At 34.9% G+C, this 22097-nt stretch overlaps 1 protein-coding gene, 1 non-coding gene and 1 pseudogene across 2 annotated transcripts; all 3 read left to right on the top strand.

The window, feature by feature from the left end:
* LOC133298714 (uncharacterized) overlaps positions 1-10209 on the top strand; it is a 112723-nt pseudogene extending 102514 nt beyond the window's left edge.
* LOC133298721 (small nucleolar RNA R71) lies at positions 4284-4390 on the top strand. Its single transcript, XR_009749850.1, has one exon. It is a non-coding gene; the product is annotated as a small nucleolar RNA R71 (small nucleolar RNA).
* A 5613-nt stretch (positions 10210-15822) lies between the features above and the next one.
* LOC133298713 (S-adenosyl-L-methionine:benzoic acid/salicylic acid carboxyl methyltransferase 3-like) lies at positions 15823-19583 on the top strand. Its single transcript, XM_061498040.1, has 4 exons — positions 15823-15939; positions 16189-16593; positions 16753-17007; positions 18965-19583. The coding sequence occupies exons 1-4, from the start codon at positions 15868-15870 to the stop codon at positions 19340-19342; spliced, it is 1110 nt and encodes a 369-aa protein (XP_061354024.1). The 5' UTR covers positions 15823-15867; the 3' UTR covers positions 19343-19583.
* Positions 19584-22097: the final 2514 nt, after the last annotated feature.

Here is a 22097-nt window from a genome sequence, read left to right as displayed (position 1 = left end):
GAAAGTATCTGCCCAAAAAGCACTCCTCAAAGAATGGCCACGTCATGACACGACCCTGCATCTCATAAGCACGAGAGGTGTTCGTCCACCACTCATGAGCATCGCCCTCTAGCATGTAAGTCGAGAACATAAGCTTATGTGGGTCTGTAGACTGCATGACCCGAAATATCTTGTCTAGCGACTCCGGCCATCTTGCAGCAGCAATAGGATCCAAAGACCCCTTAAACACAGGTGGTTTATGCTTCCTGAAAGCATTCAGCCGACAATCTATCACATCACGATCCTCAACAGGCTCTACAAGAGTCTCCCTCGTCTCAGCGACATGAGCAACACTGCGAATGTGGCTCAGGCTCTCATCCTGAACACTAGGTGGAGGCAGCGGCGGCGGTGCCTGGCCTACAGCAGGACCAGCCCTCATCTCCTCCAACATGACTCTCATGATCGTCATGTTCGCCATCCTGTTCGCCTCGAGGACATCCTCAGTGGTCCTCCGGTTCGCTTCACGAACCTCTTCTGCAGCTATCCGGTTCGCCTCGGGAATAACATCCATTATTACCGCGTTGGCTAATCTAGTGGCCTCCTGATCGGCTAACCTAGCCGCCTGTATCTCAGCCAATGCAGTCAGGATAGGATCGGGTTGATCCTCAGAAGTCTCTCGTGTTCTCCCGGACCTTACCATGACTCTGCACAAGTTACACAAATTATGAGTTGATCAGGCCCACGCAATGCGATTACATATTCATTATCATAATAAAATTCGATGGAGTAAACACACAAGACAGACAACCAAACATCCTAACTATTGCAATACATACAAGCTTTTCCCTCGAACTATTGCTCTGATACCATAAATGTAACACCCTGTATATATCCGGTAATGTTATCATACTATCGTTTTAAGCTGCGCTTAATTAAAAATGCGGAATATCTTTTTCTTTTCAATTATGATGTCATTATCATTACCAACTTGCTTATTAATCAATTAATAAAACATCGTCTGTATGTAATTGCAATAAAACAACTAACTGAAATACCTCATAACATAGATAATAAAAGTGTGGCTCTAGTCACGGAACTACAACAACGTAGACCGGACAATCTAACAGTTTATACAACTCCAATCTAAAAGTACAAACAAAAGTGTCATGGACAATCCCCATGCTCACTCCAATAAGGCAACATGCCCAATATCAGTCTCAACAACAACATAATCATAAATAGCGGAAAACATAAGCAGCACCCAAATCCAGTCATGGCAGCAATACAACATAATATCATAATCAGCTAAGCTCTGGCCTGCTGCCGCCAGAGGCATCAGTCACCATACTACCTGAACCTGAAATAAGCATTCCCCAAACGTGGGGTGAGATCTCTAAACAAGAAATCTCAGTAAGGCAAGGGGTCCTCAAGGATCTTCCACCCCAAGCTCACTTACATGTGCAATATAAGTTTAAAAGCAGTTCATCAATATCATTTATAAAACAGTGCAATGCAGCAGATAATCATGTCATGTGTGTCAATTCTATTCTACTGGCCAGAGAAATGCAGGATTTATATACGACAAATACCCACACTAGTGCAAGACGCCACTTGCATTCATCCCGGATCACCATATCGTATGACGCCACATACTCAGGCTTACCGTCAAGATGAAACAACACATGCATATTAAAAGCCATTACACATAAAGCTCAACAGCATTTCAAATATTCAAAGCATGTAACACAGCATGCATATAACCACACCCTCATGGGACATGGTGGAACCACAACATGGCTAAACCGAGGACACGAAACTTACCTTGCAAGCTAACACCCAAAGTCAAGAGTCCACAGCTCAAAGTCCAAACACAGCAGATTCACAATCTGTTATGGACCAAAACTATATCAATAATAATGCACCACAAGCATATAACTTAAAGACAACGCCTTTCCTTTACGTTTTACGTCTTAAGGCTCCATATCAAGCCATAAGCTCTTAATCACTTGATTTTGACTTAGTTCATTAATTACAGAAGTTCAACTTCATCAATCTAGGGTCCACAAACCCCCAATAGCCTACTGTACACACAACACAACTACTGTTCTACGAAATCCCAGAATATCCGAATATTCCTCGGGACCATATCCGGATATGCAATATCCGGATATCTCACTGTACATATCCGGATATACAATATCCGGATATCCAGATTCCCATATCCGGATACCCAAATCCCATATCCGGATATTTCTCGGGCAGATATCCGGATATTTCACGACAGAATGCAGAAACTGCATTTTGTGAAGATATCCTTGCAAGGTTGGGTTTTTACCGATTTTAAACACTTAAACATGCATTTCTAGGTGTGTTTGACCAACCCCAACATTAAGTTATCATCTTTTAACCTTTACATGCATCAAGGTTCCATTTTTAAGCTCAAAGACTCATGATCAAAGGTGATGAAGCTTACCAAAGCTCAAACTCAGAAAAAAGGGTGCTCTTGGAGCTCACACAACAGCTCCAAGATTCTGACTTCAAGGGTGCACGAAAATACCACCCAAGCAAGGACCTTTCTTCACAAAGATTGCTCCTTGGAGCTCCAACAACCCAAGGAAGAAGCTCACACACTCACACAAGGCAGCTCAGACCCCAAACAGCCTCCACACAGCCACCACACTAAAAAAAAATGCTCCTTTCACACTCACAATGATCTCTCCCATTTACCCACGGTACAAAGTGAAGAGAAAATGAAGAAGAGAGGTCACAAGGCTCACAAAATGGTGGTGAAGCAATGGAACAGTGGAACCAGCAGCTGACTAGCCCCACACTCACGTAGAGAATCTGTTTCCTAGGGTTTTATGCCATCATAAGGGTATTTATAGTCACTTACCCAATTAACACACAGTATTAACTTTAATTGCTATGCTTAACATTTTAATCCTAAACTTTGGAATCTGAAACTACACAATTTTACAAGAATTATCATATTTTTCTTATAATTTTCGGAGTACCTTTCCGGTACGCGCTTTTCAAAGCCAGTACCGATTTCTAGCACCAGTTCTCATTATTTGGACTTGAAACTTGTTTTACAAGTCCTACATATTATTCTAGTAATTATCATGCACTTATTATAATTTTTCGGGATACTTTTTCGGTACACATTTTTTACCGACTAGCAGAACCGGTATCTGTACTTTTCTTCCGAAAAGCGACTTTCAGCATTCTTAATCACTTACTATAATTATTAAAGCCCCATAATAATTATTAGGGTCAATTATGGAATCATTTCCTATTTCTCAATATTTATTAATTAAATTCCTTAATTATTGGTGCGGGTTCTTACACTTATCTCCTAACCCAGGGAACGTTCCCTTTGTCTTTTCCTAACTAATAAATAAATAACTAACTGAAATAAATAATAAGAAAATATGCACTAGTGAGTACTAAATAAGGAAAAGGGGACGTACTAACCTATCACCTATTATTTAATAAATCTAAATGAACAAAACATATAATTATATCTATATATATATATATATATATATATATATATATATATATATATATATATATATTGGGATAGTGTGGTCAGGGATCACCCCAAAACTACGTTCCTGGAACGGAACGTACTTTATTTGGACTTTTTGGAGAGGAACATTAGACATTCCCTCCTTTTTGGGAGCTGTGTGGTTATGGATAATCACCCCAAAACTTTGCTCTTTGTCAGAGAGCAAATGTATCTACTGGGTTGCCTCCCAGTCAGCGCTTAGTTTAATGTCTTTAGCTAGACATGGTACTTACCTCTTAGGTCTCTGGAGAATTGGTTGAGGGAACTTCAGTGTCCCCTGGTAGTGATCTTGGTGCTCTTGTTTGGAGATTGGCAGCAATTTGTCCCAAATGGGACTCAATGTTCCTGACCACTGCATCATTCCTGGTGACATATTCCTTGACATAATTTTCCAGGGTGTTGATGCGTTGGTTCTGTTTCAGTTGTTGTGAGTTGTAAGACTTCCATCCTTGGTGCTTCTTGGTCGGCTTTTAGGTTCTTCACTTCATTCATGAGTGATGCCAGCTGGGCTTCCATGGCAGTTTGTTTATCTTGTTCTAGCATGCCTGGCTTCCTCACTGGGCTCACTCTGTCTATTGGCCATTGGAGACATCTTTCAGCAGTCCCTTCTATGATTTCATATCTTGATTCAAGTGTTCCTATAAAGAAATATCCTCCTGCAGCAAAATCTAAGTGAGACTGAGAAGTATGATCAAGTCCTTTATAGAAAGATTGTAACACTCCCCAACTTTCTACCCCATGGTTTGGACATTTTCTTATGATGTCCTTGTATCTCTCCCATTCTTCATAGAGATTTTCTCCATAAAACATTCTGAAGTTAGAGATTTCTGCTCTAACATCTGCTTGTCGAGACATTGGGAGAAACCTCTCTATGAACTTGTTAGAGAGTTCTTCCCATGTGTGGATAGATCCAGGGGTGAGAGTTTTCATCCATGTTTTAGCTTTTAAGCCTAAGGAGTGAGGGAACAACCTCATTCTCATGCTCTCTTCTGTTACACCCTCAGCTTTAAAATTGTCACAGATATCTTGGAATGTGGTGAGGTGTGTGTAAAGATCTTACGCAGGGAGTCCATTGAAGACCCCTGCTTCCCTAATCATGTGAAACATGATAGGTTTTAATTCAAAATTGGGTGCTACAGGAGGGAAGATTACTCCTTCTTCATTGTTATTATTGAGATCAGCCATGTTTTCAGGAAATCTTTCTCTGAGGTTCCTTCTTCTCCTATGGAGTGTGTGTTCTGGCTCAGGATCAAAGAGAAACTCAGGTACTTCAATGGAGTGGTTAGAGTCTGTTTCAAACTCTTCACTCATAAACCAATAACACAGGGTATATATATGTGCACAACAGATTCAGTGATAAAGAGAAAAAAAAATATAAATGTAAAGTCAGATATACAGTATATGTGTTAGAAAACAATGATAAGAACAAAAGTTAGTGTTTCTATCCCCGACAACAGCGCCAAAAACTTGTTGCGTGGTTTACTGATGGTGGAAAAATATAAGTTCTGATAGGGGACGTTCCTCTGTTCTTGCAGAATACAGATTCGTCCCTTAGATCCAACCCAAGTGCGCAAGTGCACGCATCAAGTAATAAAGAGAGTATTAATGCCCAAATTATCGTTCTCACGAGGATAGAATGCTAATTATTGTTTTATCACTGTTTATAAAGAGTGAAAATGAGAAGAAAAGTTAGTAAATGAACTGTCGGGTCAAACGTTCCCTACTTTCTTGACAACGTTCCTCAGGAACAGTAGGTTCAATCTGATGGCAAACAGTTGCTCACTACGTTATGTATGTGATCCTTCCTGTTTAGAAGAAGGTGAGATAACAATCATTGGAGTTTTTATAAGTACTAAATAAGATAAAATAAAACTACTAAAACAGAAATAACTATAATCAAGAGACAACAGGGAGGTGGTTAAAACAGTTTAACAGAAGGAACAAATTCACTGCTTCACTCTTAAAGGGGCTGTTTTCTCTGCTCAAGACTTAACACCTTTTGGCTTTGTCCTAGTTTCTTTGCCTGCCAACTCTGATTCCTTAACTCATCGTCTAGATGGCTCACAAGTTTCCATATTCCTATGGCTCCCTTGACTCCAACAGGTACTTAGTTCAGAACCTTAAAATGGATGAGTTGGCCCCTTATTCCTAAGGTGACTAGTAGCGTTTTTGCCATGACGTCTACCTTCCCCCAATGGCTAAGCTGTCTGAAATCCCTTCCTTATGAAAGTTCCTTTCTTAGTATGTACCCAATTTCCATTGGCGCACAATGAATATAGCTTACTTAGCCAAAGAAATACAAAAAGCTTCGGTCAAGATTTTTGAAAACAGTTCTTTGAGAGTTTCACAGTTTACCTGTTCCACAGATAGTTCAGCTTATGGCTGATAGTTTAAACATAATTATTCTCAACTGAGATCACATAGACCCGAGATTCAGTCAAGAGATAATGATTGGAACGAAGAGAAAAACACTTATATTAAATTAAAAGACAATTTACAAAAAGAAACAGAAAATGGAGACAGATGGGTATTTGCTCGTGAGGAGTCTTGATGGTTGTTTACAAAGAAGAGAAAATGGGTTGTCACTTAACTACAGTTACAACTTAAAATTAAACTACGTTACTGACTACTACTACTACTAGGTGATCTTCTTCCTTCTGAACTTTAATCCCTCAAGAATCTGATGATGTTTTGTATGAGGGTGGTCATATTTATAGATGGAAGGAGAGTGGCAAGCTTGTAAATCCTTTGGAGCAAGTTGCTTGAATGAGGGGACGGGTCGGTGGCAGCAGAGTATGGAAGCTGCGCAAATTGCTAGATGGAACAAGGTTTGGTGATGATTAGCCGTAGTTTGCAGGTCTTCCCATGTTTTGCTTCTGTTTTCAGCCAATGAGAACTCTTGATTCCCTGCTCTTCACGTTTCCAGCTGCTCAGTTGGTGCACTGCTTTGCTTTTTAGAAGTCTTTAACTCTACGTACCTGCAAAGTGTACAGAAGCATTAAATGAATGTAGCAGGTGCATTAAATGCGTCTCAGTTTGTTCCCCTTTTAATATATTTTAAAGGAATACGTTACCATCCGTTCCCCCACTGTGTTTTTGTCACAAATGTGTAAAACAAGTGATTTTCATGCTGAAGTTGCTTATCAGATGAGGGAACGTATGGTATTTTGTCATCAAAATGGGCTTAGATAGGAACGAATTTACGTCCCATCAATCATGCATACAATGTTCACACACATCAAGAGTTTTTATGCAAGTGTGAAACATGATCATACATATATTAGAATTCACTTGGAATCATTTAGAAGTCACTGGAAATTTAAAGATGCATTAAATTTTGAAAAATTGGCTGAAAATTGATTTATGCATAAAAGTATCCGAATACATTTTGCAAAGTAATTAAATACTTTTCTGGGCAGAAAATTAATCGAATACATGATGAACAGTAACCGAATACTTTCTTGGTTTAAATAAGTATTCGAATACTCCCAAAAAAAAATCGAATACTTTCTGTTATTAGTGACTTAAACTCAAAGAAATTCAAATTTTTTGATGCCCAACAGCTATAAACGACTAATAACTCATTGGGCACCTATAAATACATATCTTTAAGGTTTTGAACACAAGAATTAACATTGAAACACTTAGAATCAAGAAATCTCAGAATTGAACCCATATTGGCTTGCTTTTGCATATCCTTGTGAAAAATCTCAATCACTCTCTCATCTCTGAATCTTTTTCAGTTCTTTCTTTTTTGTTTGAACGTAGAGAGGTGACTCTACATCTTTTTAGCAAGAGTAAATTGTTGTAATTGTTGGAAAGACAATTGGAGTGACTCTAAAGGCTTAGGTTAAGTGTAATCAAGGTGTGATCTTAGACTTGTAAAATTCCAGTTGTAAAAAGTTTTCTTCAAGCACCTGTTGAAAGCTTGATGATAGTGAAACGATCAACCTCAGTCTGGACGTAGCTCTCAACCTAAGTAGGTGGGTAACACTCGCCACCTCGTTCTGATACCGCCAGAGATATGTTTAAGTATTGTCACGCACATCCCACGCTACTAGCGTGGTTCCCACGCTGTCAGTGTGGGTGGCAAGATTGGTTGGCGCTACTAGCGCGAATTCCACGCTAACAGCATGGGTGTCTCTGGATGGAAAGTTACTTCTGGCGCTACTAGCGCGAGTTTCGCGCTACTAGCGTGGGGCTTCAGCCTGGTAGCTCCTAATGGGGCTTTTTTTTGTCCTGTTTTCCTACAAAATCATAAGGAAATCAGTTGCATGATCTCTGATTGAGATTTATCAAATTAATAAAAATTATATCCCTTTTTATCCAAGATTGATCAAGATTCTTTCTCTTTTTGGCTTAAAATCATATGTGTGCTGGAGGTATATCACAAATATTCTAGTTACTTCCAGATTCATATTGCACCTGAGGATCAGGAGAAGACAACCTTCACATGTCCCTTTGGCACATATGCATATAGGAGGATGCCCTTTGGCCTTTTCAACGCACCAGTTTCTTTCCAACGTTGCATGGTAAGCATCTTTTCTGAGTTTTTCGAGGAGTGTGTGAAGGTATTTATAGATGATTTTAGTGTATATGGGTCTTCTTTTGATGTTTGTTTGGGTAATTTGGGCAGAATATTGAAAAAATGCATTCAGACTAAAAAGGAAATTGAAGTAGATCATGCTAAGATTGATGTTATTACTACTTTGCCTTACCCCACCTATGTGCGGGAAGTGCATTCTTTTCTTGGTCATGCAGGATTTTACAGGCGTTTCATTCAGGATTTTAGCAAGATTGCCCTACCACTGTCCAACCTTCTCCAGAAAGACATTGAGTTCGAGTTTGGTGATGCATGCAATGCAGTTTTGATGATCTGAAGCGCTGCCTAACTATTGTCATTGTGATTTAGTCACCTGATTGGTCCCTTCCATTCGAGTTGATGTGTGATGCCTCCAATTATGTTGTTGGAGCTGTTCTTGCTCAGTGGGTTAACAAGGCTCCACATGTCATTGCATATGCCTCCAGGACTTTGGATTCGGCCCAAGCAAATTATACCACCACTGAAAAAGAGTTCTTGGCTATAGTATTTTCTCTTGATAAGTTTCAGTCGTATTTGTTAGATACTAAGGTTATTGTTTTCTCTGACCATGCAGCTTTGAGATTTCTTTAAAAAAAACCAGATGCTAAGCCTAGACTTATCCGGTGGATGTTGCTGCTCTAAGAGTTTGACATTGAAATCAAGGATAGAAGTGGAGTAGAAAACCAGGTAGCTGATCACCTGAGCCGTATCACTTCTCCTTCATCTGATCCTCTCCCTTTTCGTGATGATTTTCCTGATGAGCAGCTTTTACAACTGCAAGGTATGTTTCCTTGGTTTGCTGATATGGTTAATTACTTAGTTGCTGGAGTTTTTCCTATTGATTCCACTAAGGCTCAGATCCTAAAATTTAAAAGTGAATCTAAGTATTATGTGTGGGATAATCTTTATTTGTGGAGATTTTGTAGTGATTAAGTAGTTAGGAGATGTGTGCCTGATATTGAATTCCAATCTGTTTTGAATTTTTGTCATGCATCTGCCTATGGTGGTCACTTTGGACCACAAAGAACTGCTAGGGAAGTTTTAGATTCTGGTTTGTTTTGGCCTTCTCTGTTTCATGATGCATATGAATACTGTAAGTCTTGCAATAATTGTCAGAGAGCAGGTAGTATTTCCCGTAGGCATGAAATGCCCAAGCACCCTATACTCTTCTGTGAGTTTTTTTGATGTTTGCGGTATTGACTTTATGAGTCCCTTTCTTGTTTCTTTTGGATTTACATATATTCTCTTGGCTGTTGATTACGTATCTAAATAGGTTGAGGCGAATGCCACCAGGACTGACGACTCTGCTGTTGTTGTAGATTTTGTCAGATCTAATATTTTTTGTAGGTTCGGCATTCCTAGAGCTATTATCAGTGATCAAGATTCTCATTTCTGCAACTGAACCATGGCTGGATTAATGAAGAAATATGGTGTAATTCATAAAGTAGCCACTGCATACCATCCACAGACCAATGGCCAAGCTAAAGTTTCAAACAGAGAAGTCAAGCAAATCCTTCAAAAAGTAGTTAATTCTAATAGGAAGGATTGGAGCAAGAGACTTGAAGATGCTTTATGGGGTGTACAAGACTACCTACCGACTTGTTTATGAAAAAGCATATCATCTTCCGGTAGAGTTGGAGCATCAAGCATATTGGGCTAAGAAGCAATGCAACATGGATCTCATCCAGTTAGGAGTGGAGAGGTAACTACAGCTGCAAGAATTAGAATAGCTGAGATTGGATGCTTATGAGAGTTCCAGATATATAAAGAGAAAACAAAGGCATTCCATGACAAGCAGATCTTGAGGACAGAGTTTGTAGTGGGCCAGAATGTTCTACTTTTTAATTCTCGTCTTAAGCTCATGCCTGGTAAGCTTAGATCAAGATGGAATGACCCATTTGTTATTACTAATGTCTTTCCTTATAGTGCAGTTGAATTAAAAGACAAACAGACTGGAAGCATGTTTACTGTGAATGGGCATCGTCTGAAGCCCTTCTATGAAGTAACACCACATCAGCCTGAGGATACAGAGATGGAAGCAGAAATCAGGCTGCTTGATGCTGTTTATTCTCCTTAGGGAGTTCAAAGAGTTCACTCCCTTCTTTTCTTTTCTTTCTGTTACTTGAATTTTCTTTTTCTTTTTTTTAGTTTTTGATTTTCATAGGTAGATTTTCCTCTTCTTTCTGATAATTTTTGAGTGGTACATGGAGTAGACTTAGATCACAATGTTTGATAGCATAGTCTGTTAGGCTTTGATCTCGATTCTTGGATTGCAATACCTGTTGATTGATGTTGTGCTATTGATTGCATGATTTGGTTGACCCCTGTGAGGTTTTGAGCCTGTATACATGGCATACATCTTCTGGCCATTCCTTCTTTCTTGTGTGTTTCTGCTCTTAATCTTTGTTCTCTAGAACTTGCTCCGGTTCTTTTTGAAACTGCATTTTTCACTTACATGCATGAATATGATTGAGGCATTCTTTTTTATTCTATTTTTACCCACTTTATCCAGATATCCATCCCTTACATTATTATTCTTTGATGAGCCCATTTGAGCCTTTATATCTGTTGGGTGGTTTACTGATGGTGGAAAAAATATGTATTCTGATAGGGGACGTTCCTCTTTTCTAATTTAGCAATGGAAAACAGAGTTGTTCCCTTACTTCCAACCCAAGTGCGCAAGTGCACACATCAAGTAATAATGGGTGTACTTGCACACTTGGGTTGGAAGTAAGGGAACAACTCAGTTTTCCATTGCTAAATTAGAACAGAGAAACGTCCCCTATCAGAATAAATATTTTTTCCACCATCAGCAAACCACCCAACAAGTTTTTGGCGCCGTTGCCGGGGATAGAAACACTAAATTTTGTTCTTATTACTATTTTAGTACATACTCTGTATATTTTGTTTTTATTTTCTTGTCGCTAACTCTGCTGATTATATAACTTGTGTTTATGGTTTATGAGTGAAGAGTCTGAAACAGATTCTCATCACTCCACTGAGATACTTGAATTCTTCTTTGATCTTGAACCAGAACATACCCTCCATAGAAGAAGAAGAAACCTCAGGGAAGAAAATTTTAAAAATATGGCTGATCATAATAACAATGAAGATATTCCCCCTGAGCAGAATTTTAGAACTTTGGCTGCTCCTTTCAGGAACAGACCAGATAAGGGAGTGATCCTTCCCCTGTAGCACCTAATTTTGAACTTAAACCTATCATGTTTCACATGATTAGGGAAGCTGGAGTCTTCAATGGTCTCCCTGCAGAAGATCCGTACACACACCTCACAACCTTTCAAGATATTTGTGATAACTTTAAAGCTGAGGGTGTGACTGTAACACCCCGTGTATAACCAGTCATGTTATCATACTATCGTATTAAGCTGCGCTTAATTAAAATGCGGAATTTCTTTTTCTTTTCCAATTATGACGTCATTATACTTAGCCAAGTTGATTACTTAATCAATTTCATAAAATATCGCCTGAATGTAAATTGCAATAAGACATATACTGAAATACCTCAATATATAAATAAAGTGAGTATCTAAATCACAGATCTACATCACGTAGTCCGGATAATATCCTGATACTTTATTACAACTCCAAATCAAACTAAGACGTAACTAGTTTATGTGTCATGGACAATCCCCATGCTCACCAAATCAACAGGGTCTCAACAAGATAATCATAAACATAAATGAAGCTCAAAGCATAAAAGCAGCATGCATATCCAGCATCCAACAAGTCAGCATATAATATCATCAATATCTAACTCAGCTCCGGCCTCCTGCCGCCTGAGGTCTCAACATTACCCGAACCTGAAATAAGCATTCCCCAAACGTGGGGTGAGATCTCTAAACAAGAAATCTCAGTAAGACAAGGGGTCCTCAAGGATCTTCCACCCCAAGCTCACTTACATGTGCAATATAAGTTCTAAAAGCATTTATATCATGTTCAGGTGTTTACTTCCTTATTTTATTTTCTTTTTCTTAAATCTTTTTTCTAAATAAGGATTTTATCATCCCAATGCAAATCGAGTGCCCCTCCCTTTGATAAAAATATAATTATTTTTCCAAAATTGTTAAAGTAAAGGGTGCAAAGAGAACATTCACCGGAAAAAAAAGGTGCAAAGAGAATTTATGTAAATATTGAATAAAACTTAGTCATAGTTCACATAAAATTATTTTTTTCGTACCTTTTGATGGTTTCATGACTTCAACTCTCGTCTTTGTTTAGCTTATCGTCAATGTGCACATTTATTTATTTATTTAGTCTTTACATTGTGGAGCTGTAATTTTCTTATTTATAATTTAGTTCTTATTTATAATTGTTATCGAAGATAAAATATTTTATTAGGATTGTTATGTTTCTTTTTTTTGTTTTTGGTCTTTTTTTGATTTGAATTGTTTTTGGTCTTTTTAAAGATGTTTATCCATGTTCAGAATATAAGAGTAGGTAGGAATTCTTTTTTTTTTTTTAAAAAAACAATGGTTATTCTTTGTGACGATAGTCTTTTGCTGACTATGGTGATGACTTTTCAATTACAATGAATATAAATTAAAATGACTCTTTTCAATTGAAACAAGTCTGCTTTTAAAAAAAAAAAAGTTTGCTTGTCAATTAAATATAGCTCATATTATCTGTCCACCAGAAAAAAAAATGGTCAATAAAATAGAGGTGAAAAAGAAATGTTTCATGGTTGAGTTTTCTCTTATTAATTTCAGTTATATTATTGGGATTTATGAGAATTGGGTTCATTTCAGATCTTTGACGGTATCAAATATTGACCTCCCGAGGAGCATGAGGGGATATGACATAAATCACATAATTTTAATTTAGGAGTGTAAAAAGAGACATGGTTATCCAAAACAAGCAACCGTTAGATTTATGACATTTGTAATACTTTTTTAGTTGTACACTTTAAGTTTGATATTTAGACTAATGAGTAGTGGCCTTGGAAATGTGATAAGTGGATTATAAATGAGTGATCTCTATTTGTAATTTGAATTTTTCCATTGAAAAGCGTTAAGAAATTGGTCTTGTGGAGTTTTTGTTTTTTTCCTATTTATCTCATTTGAGCATCCCCTATATTTGAAAATTTGAAGTACCTATCACACCCAACCAACAGTTTTTGGGAACAATGTAAGTTTATTCCTTATTTGATTTTTTTTTTAAGTATCTCTATTATGATATGTTATTGTTAAGTTACTTTACTGAAAATTTATTAGTTAAATTTATTATTAATATTAATTATTTCATTTCTTTTGTCCATTTGCAGGATCAAAATTCTTGAAGTTGCAAGACATTATTTTTTTTTAATTTATGTTTCATGAAATGTAGTCTTTGATTTATTTGTATTTAGAATTTGGAAGATTTGTTGGATATTTTCACGTGGGAAACAATTCGCATAACATAAACGTGCAGACCGATAGTCCCATAGAGACAGAGAAGAAAAGGATAATTGGCCTTTTTAGTCTTGGGTTGTGAAGAAGCACCACGTCACAACCAGTAACCACCACAGGCATGCCAAAATATGGCGCAATTGGAAAAGCAGAAAAAGCCACTTGTACTGTTGATGACCACAGAAGCATCATCAATTGATAATTTTGTTAGTTACTGAAGTGGTCCAAGTAAGCTAAAGAAAATAAAGAAAAGAATAAATAAATAAATAGTGCGTGGAAATTTGTTATTTTTTGTTTTAACTGTAAATTTTTATATAAGTAATTAACAAACATATTTTTTTATTTTTCTTTTTTCATTTTTTAATATAAATAAATATGGTAAAATAAGAACAGAAAAATTAAAATAGTGTGTTCATAAATATATTTTCTATTAATTATGTTGACTTTCGATTAAGTTTTTGAGTAGTTACTGATTGACTTCTTATTAAATAATAATTATATTAATTCTATTAATAGTGTATTACTTGAAAATTATACTACTTGTATTAAGATTATTGTAAATAATAAACAATAAAATTAAAAACATTTCTTTTATGTGCTTTTGATTGAATAGAATTGAAAACATCTTGTATTTGCTTTTTTATTGATTGTTGTGTGTGTATAATTTATTGGGTATTAATTTTTTATTTAATTTGTTTGAATAATATTAATTTTACCTTTTATGATTAAGTTGATGTACTTTGTTTTATAACTAGTATGAATATGTGTATGTGTATATATTACTATGTTATATTACTATGTTAGATAATAATATAAATTATTAAAAAACTGTCACTTAAAAGTTTAAGCTTTGGAATTGAAATTGTTTTTATATGATATTTATGCCTCGATGTAACAAGTTCGATCCTAACCGCCCCTCATTTAATTAATGGAGCAGGTTATATTTACAAATTTTTTTGTTTACAAACTTTTATAAACTACACTATGTAGGACCGGTCCTACATTAATCACACAGTGTACGACCGGTCCTACATTAATGTAATTGCAAAAAAATTTGTAAACGGATCCTATCCCTTAATTAATAATTAATTAAGTCTTGTGAAGTTTCTTAGCATAGGTAGATGATTCTGTGCAATGTCTATTCTTCAAGCCTAGTAGGCTCTATAAAAAGACATGTTAGAGAATAATATATACTATTAAAAATGCCTTCACTTAAAAATTTAAACTTTAAATTAAAATGGTTCTTTATTTGTTGCAACACATTCATTTTCTAAAAATCAATAATTTAAATTGATGATACCCACTACTTATGTGACAAGTATAAGGGGAAATATTAACATTATCCACCTAAGCGAGCAACCTATATAATAATAATTGTCAGTAGTAACCTACGTATATATAAATATCTCTACTCTATCCTAAGTCACTGATACCTACTACTATAATTTAAAATTTTGAAAAGAGTGTTATAATACTTATTTGAGCGAGAGAGTTAACAGAGAAGCTGTAGAGAGAGATTGTGGGGGCTGGGGTGGGAATTTTATAGTACACAACTAGTTATGCACAAATTTGGTGCGCAGCAGGATGCATCATTTCCATAATCAAATTGAAAATAGCATTAATGTCGTAATTAGTTATTTGAATTATAATATTATGATTTTTTTGTCATATATATATATATATATATATATATATATATATATATATTAAAAGGTATTTAGAATGATGTTTTGTATACAAATAACATATGGGTGTAAATGAGTTAGGCTTGGTTAGACTTTGTCTTAAATAAGTCATGCTTGGGTATAATATTTTAAACATACCCTGGTTTGTTAGCGTCGTGTAAGTCAAATTATAAGTCTGACATGACTTATATTTAAAAACAGGAGGAATGGCCTAAGTCTATTAGACATTAAAAAATTAAAAAAAAAATTAAAATAATATTATTTTATTATAAAAAATTATTTAAATAATAATTTTATTTTTTTATTTAAAATAAATAATATAATATAAACTAGCCGGGTATGCATATAGGTAAAGTACTGTAGATTAGGTCATAAACCCCAAAGTCCGATCCATTTACACTCTTAGAACACACAAAGTATTAGCTTTCTTTTTATATATTTGAGATAATTGACAAGCGGACCCAATATTTGGTTAAAGAAATGGCCGATCAATTTAAATGGGATATCCATAGACAAAAGTAAAAAAAATAAAAATAAATTGCTTTTACATCTATAAATATAGTGTGCTACGGGCTTTGATTAAACGGGAGAAAGCACAAAAGCATAAGACTGAGAAATAGTGAAACAAAGACTAAAGAAACAAGAATGAAAGGACAGGTACAACACATGAATGGAGGAGTTGGAGAAGCAAGCTATGCAAACAACTCCTCAGTTCAGGTATAATTACATATACCATCATGGTTTTGTGTCTTCATATTATCACCCAATTCTATGATACTAACCTATGAAGCACCGATACGCGTTTTCGATACGTTCTCGATGATACAGGATGTGTTGAAAAAAAAAATTAAGAAGTATCGGTACTTCATAGATACTAACAAAGGTCATCTAACTGAACTGAGATAGTAATGCAAAGCAAAAATAATGCAAAATAAATGAATACTAACTCTGACATTGGTTATATAGCGAAAGGTGATTTCGTTGACAAAGCCGTTAATAGAAGAAGCCATAACTACCCTCTATAGCAGCACACTCCCGAGAAGCCTGGCAATTGCAGACTTGGGTTGCTCTTCTGGACCAAACACTTTGCTTGTGATTTCAGATATTATCAAGGCTGTGGAGAATCTTTGCCGACAGCTGAAACATAAATCTCCTGAATACAAGGTCTTTATGAACGATCTCCCTGGGAATGACTTCAACAACATCTTTAAGTCCCTTGACAGCTTCAAAGAGAAACTACGTGATGAAATCGAAACTGGGATTGGTCCATGCTACTTCTACGGGGTTCCTGGTTCTTTCTATGGCAGAGTTTTACATAATCGAAGTTTGCATTTTATCCATTCCTCTTACAGCGTTCATTGGTTATCTAAGGTATTTATGTATTTGTTAACTCTTTTTTCTTATTCTGATTGGTGTTTGTATGTGGGGTTAATTAATTTTCTACCACACAGTAGACCTTTTCTCTTTAATTAATCTAAAAAGATAGATTAGTGGAATTTAAATAATTTTTGTTTATTGGTGATTAATTAGGTTCCCGAGGGTGTAGAGAACAACAAGGGCAACATTTACATAGCCAGCACAAGCCCCTCAAACGTCCTCAAGGCTTACTACGAGCAATTTCAAAGAGATTTCTCTCTTTTTCTAAAGTGTCGAGCAGAGGAACTCGTTGAAGGGGGTCGCATGGTTCTAACATTTTTGGGAAGAAGAAGCGACGATCCATCTACCAAGGAATGTTGCTACGTTTTGGAGCTTATGGCTGCGGCTCTTAATGATATGGTCTTGCAGGTACACATTCTAAATCGTTTGTCATTTATTTAACTTTAGTTACATCAATGACATATTTTGATTAATCTTAATCCTAATTTAACATCTGAATCTTTTAATATTTTAATTGTTCTTTGAAACATAAATTTACTTGGAGGATTATACATGAATTGATTGTTTTATCATTTGATGATATGATAACACTAAATAAAAAGAGTAATTGTACTATATATGCATAAACAATATATATATATATATGGTAAAATCATTTCTGCAGCCACTGTACATACAACAACGACAGAAGTATGGTTATGATTTCTCACATTTAATGCTTTCATCCTTTGTATGGTTATGATTCTCCACATTTAATGCTTTCACATATATATATGACAAGTATTTAATTGTTGCACGTACAGCAGCTCCAGAAATGTAAACCCCTATATATATATATATATATATATATATATATATATATATATATATATATATATATATATATGGGGCAGGATTATCTTACACCAGTGTAAGAATAATAAATCTTACATCAGATCTTAACCATTGATTTACATGCATCTAACAGTTAAGATTTATTGTGTCTCATTAATTAATTAATTATTAATTCCCAATAAATTTTAACCGTTTGATGCACGGAAATCAACGGTTAAAATTTGGTGTAAGAATTAGTTTTCTTACACCGGTGTAAGTTGATCCTATTCCTATATATATATATATATATATATATATATATATATATATATGCAACAATCAAATACTTGCCATATATATACTTGAAAACATTAAATGCCGGGAATCATAACCATACAAAGGATGAAAGCATTAAATGTGAGAAATCATAACCATACACCTGTCGTTGTTGTACGTAAAATGGCTGCAGAAATAATTTTACCATATATGTGTGTGTCTATATATATATATATATAGGAGAGAGATCATTTGACTCCAGACTAAGACTTACTCCTCATCCTAGTCGTTGATTTTCGTCCATCCAACAGTTATAGTTTAGAAAGTTATATTAATTAATTATTAATTACACTATAAATGACAACCGTTGATTTTCGTCCATCAACGACTAAGATGGAGAGTAAGACTTAAAAGTCTTACTCTGGAGTCAAAAAACCATCCCACATATATATATGGTCAATGTCATTTTATAAGTTACACTTTTAATTTTAATAGTTAATCTCACTTAATAATTTTATTTTTTTGGTTTTGTGAGCATGGAATACAAGTTGATTAATGACAACAAATGATTGTAAAATTTCTTTTTCCACATTGGTGTAAGATAACATACCTTGTATATAGGGGCATGATTCTTTGACACTAAATCTTAACCGTTGATTTCATGAATTTAATGATTATAATTCAATGGTCGCACTTATTAATTATTTATCAATTTCCAATAAATTATAACCGTTAGATTGACGAAAATCAACGATTAAGATTTGGTGTCAAAGTTTTAGTTTGACAACGGTGTTTGACATGTGTCAAACTAAAAAGTTTGATACCAAATATTAACCGTTGATTTCTATTAATTTAATGATTATAATTTATTGAGAACTATGAATTAATATATTTTTCAAACTTAAATTCTCAAAACTGATTGATTGCGGCCTTTGATTCATCTTATAAAAGTTGTGACTTAAATTATTGTGTTTTAAATAGAATATGTAAAATAACAAGAAATGACAGGAACATTGTAATAAATCTGTATATTAAATTGATTCAGGAGAGTACAATATATAAAGAAACACTAATGGGCTTAGCCCATACTTAACCTAAATCCTAATGAAATAAGGAAATAGATTTTTACAAATAATAAAGATATTCTAAATATATTCTTTCCAACAGAATATATATTCATTGTCTTTTGTAACATAAATAAATTTGGCATGATGAATATGAAAGAAGAGCAACTAGATATTCATTGTCTTTTGTAACATGAATCTTTTTATTGTAGGGAAGAATAAAAGAAGAGCAATTAGATACTTTCAACATCCCTAACTATTATCCATCCCCATATGAAGTGAAATTGGAAGTTCTTAAAGAAGGATCGTTCACCATCAATCGCCTAGATGTGTTTGAAGTGAACTGGAACCCTTTTTATAACTGGAACGCTTTTTACTCTGAATATGAAATATCAGAATCACTCAGTGATGGTGGATACAATGTCGCACAGTTACTGAGGGCTGTGACTGAACCTCTATTGGTTAGCCACTTTGGTGAAGCTATCATTGATGAGGTTTTTAGCCGCTACCAAGTAATCTTGTCTGATCGTATGTCCAAGGAGAAAACAGAGTTCACCAACATTACCATGTCATTGACTAGAAAAGCATGAGCAAGAAGCTTGCTTCTACTGTTTATATTTTTGGTTTCTTAAAAAGATTGTCCGAGTTGTTATGGCTGTTTGTTTTCTTTATTTTTCTAGTAATCAACTAGGAAATGTTGTATTGTCGAAAAATAAAACTAGGAGTATTGTGTCGTACCTTGGCTAGTAATTATATGTGATATATGTTCTCAAATGTGTAATAAAATCATGTATGTGGGAATTATGATAATTAGTCTACTATATTTCTTATATTTAGTTGTTCATATTGCCAAACATTGATTTTACTAAATAAAAATTTTGTGTCATCTTGAATTTGCTGTTTTTACTTTGGAATAGAAAATCATGGTAATAAAATGGGAAATAAAAATAAATTGGGCAAAGAATTAGAGAGAGTTTTCCTATAGGTAACTTTGGAATGAGTTAAGATCTCTCCCCCCCCCCCCCCCCCCCCCAACAAAACCAAGTCAATATTGGGGTAGGGAAGCCTCAAGAAAATCAACTCGACCAATGTCCTTACTGCCTAGTACAAGAGTTTGACCAATCAATTTTAAGTTAAATAATCACGATTAATTCATATTATCTGAATACACAATCTCTCTATATACAAAGACACGCGCAAAATAATATCACAAGAAGTCATGAGGAAAATAAAAAAGGGACAAATTGCATAAAGAATAGAACCTTCAGATTAAAATAATCAAGGATAAACGACAATCAGAGGCGCTATCGTGACGATAGTGGTGGGATCTTAGGTCTATCGCGTGCGTGATGGGGCTGCTAAAGTGAATGACTGCACAGAAATAGCCAGAAGTAAACAAAATAAAATAATGAGAACTTGAAAGAATATTCAAATACCCGTTTATCACAAGCAGAAATGTGATATATCAACAGCATGGATGGCGCGGTGCAAGGTGTTTATTGTGGTTGCTTCACGGGGATCATGGTGGGCGTGTTACCGAGTGATTTTGGGTGGTGTGAATCTTTAAAATGTGAAAAAAATTTCCAACGAAAATACCACCTCATATGTGGTATTCTGATAATCCCACACGGTGGGAAAATATTGACTAATTTTCAGAAAATAATGTCATGCTCTATTCTTTGTTGCTATTATCGTCTCTTCGTTTCTTCTTACATTTTCCTTTCGGTTCCTTCACTTTCTCTGGCAATAATCTTTCCCGGTGAAAAAGCTTTTGAGATCAATTTCTAAAAAAATTGATTTCACGGTCTCTAGAAAATTGAACGCTAAATTATCAACTTTGTGTTCATAAATTTTTTCATTTCTGTCCAATTTATATCGCGAAGCAGTGGTAGACCTACGAAATTTGATTTATGTTCTCACACTTAGTGGTGGGGGTTCAGATACAGCGCTCCCAAATTTATTTTTTTAATTTTTTTTAATTGCATTAAAAAATAAAAGAATATAAACAAGAAAAAAAATTTCAACTTAACATAAAAAATAGTAATAAAGAGTTAACTTAGCTATTACAATAGAATGATTACAAAAGTATTATTCGATTCTTCATTCCTTGAAAATATTGTATTATATCTTTATCATCAATCTTCTCAAATATATCCCGTTCAATATAAGTTAACATACACGTGTTAAACCAATCATCACTTATTCCATCACTGTTATAACTTGCAGCATATTAAAGCACAAGATTAGAAACTAAATACGACAAACACTTTTGCATATAAGAACGCATAGAAACTATCAAATATAGAAAATGTAAGGAAGTTAATATCATTGGAGAAATATATATAGCAGATTAAATAAGTTGTTTAAAACAAGAAGGAAACATATGGTTTCAGTTTTACGCATTCAAGGGAAATAAAACATTTGAAATCCAATTTTGTTCATCATTATTTTCTTAAAAAAGATAACGGTTGTATTGAAGATAAGTCATCACTTTTGGCTTTTATTACTAGCAATAGTGTTTGCCTCTTGTGTCAAATATGCAATCTCAACTTTTATGTCTGTGATATTCTCTTCTAGTTCTCCATTCCTTTCCTGCAAACAAGCCAACTAATTGTTGAAATAGTTTTCCAATGTCTCCACTTCTCCTAAGTATTTAACATTATCTTCAATATCCTTTTTAACTTTGTTAGCTTTTGATAGAACAGCAGCTGTTAACTCACGTTTCAGTGTTGCATTTTTATACCCCAAACTCAACTAAGCAAATTGTTTTGACAGTTCGAGTATTTCAAATTTTTTTCATGAGAAACTACATCTGTTGGAAAATTGAGGAGGTACTCTAGAGTGACTTTCATCAATGCCGGAAGTCCGGGTTGTAACAGAGGAGGCAATGCTTTCTGGGTTGAACAACATCAGAAATAATTTTTTTTTTAATCCATCGAAGAAAAAAAAATTCTTTCTCAAAAATCCATGTCTGCACTTGAATAGGTCCGCCACTGTCACGAAGTACCCTAAAATTCCCATTTAGCTTCCCATGGAACCCGGGGGCACACCCCTCAGATTCCACCTATCAATATCATATTTTTTGGAGGCTGCCATATCCTCCTATATACATCCAGAGCAATCTCATGAAACAAAATTTTACCATGAAACCTAAATGATCAGAAGATTAATTTGTGCTTTTCAATACCAGAAGCATCCCGTCAATTACCTCCTATGGATTTTCACTATTTCTCGTTCAAGATGAAATTCAAGATGAAACATTGGAATGAGAGAAATTCAAGATGAACACTTTTGGTAGCATCCCATCAATTTTGGATGATTGTGTAAAATTTTTATTTTTATTTT

The sequence above is a fragment of the Gastrolobium bilobum genome, unplaced genomic scaffold (assembly GCF_033153095.1).
Source record: "Gastrolobium bilobum isolate Gb01-03AN ecotype WA unplaced genomic scaffold, APGP_CSIRO_Gbil_v1 utg17211, whole genome shotgun sequence".
Classification (NCBI taxonomy): domain Eukaryota; kingdom Viridiplantae; phylum Streptophyta; class Magnoliopsida; order Fabales; family Fabaceae; genus Gastrolobium; species Gastrolobium bilobum.
Note: the sequence above shows the minus strand (reverse complement) of the source record. Positions and strands in the feature narration are given on the sequence as shown.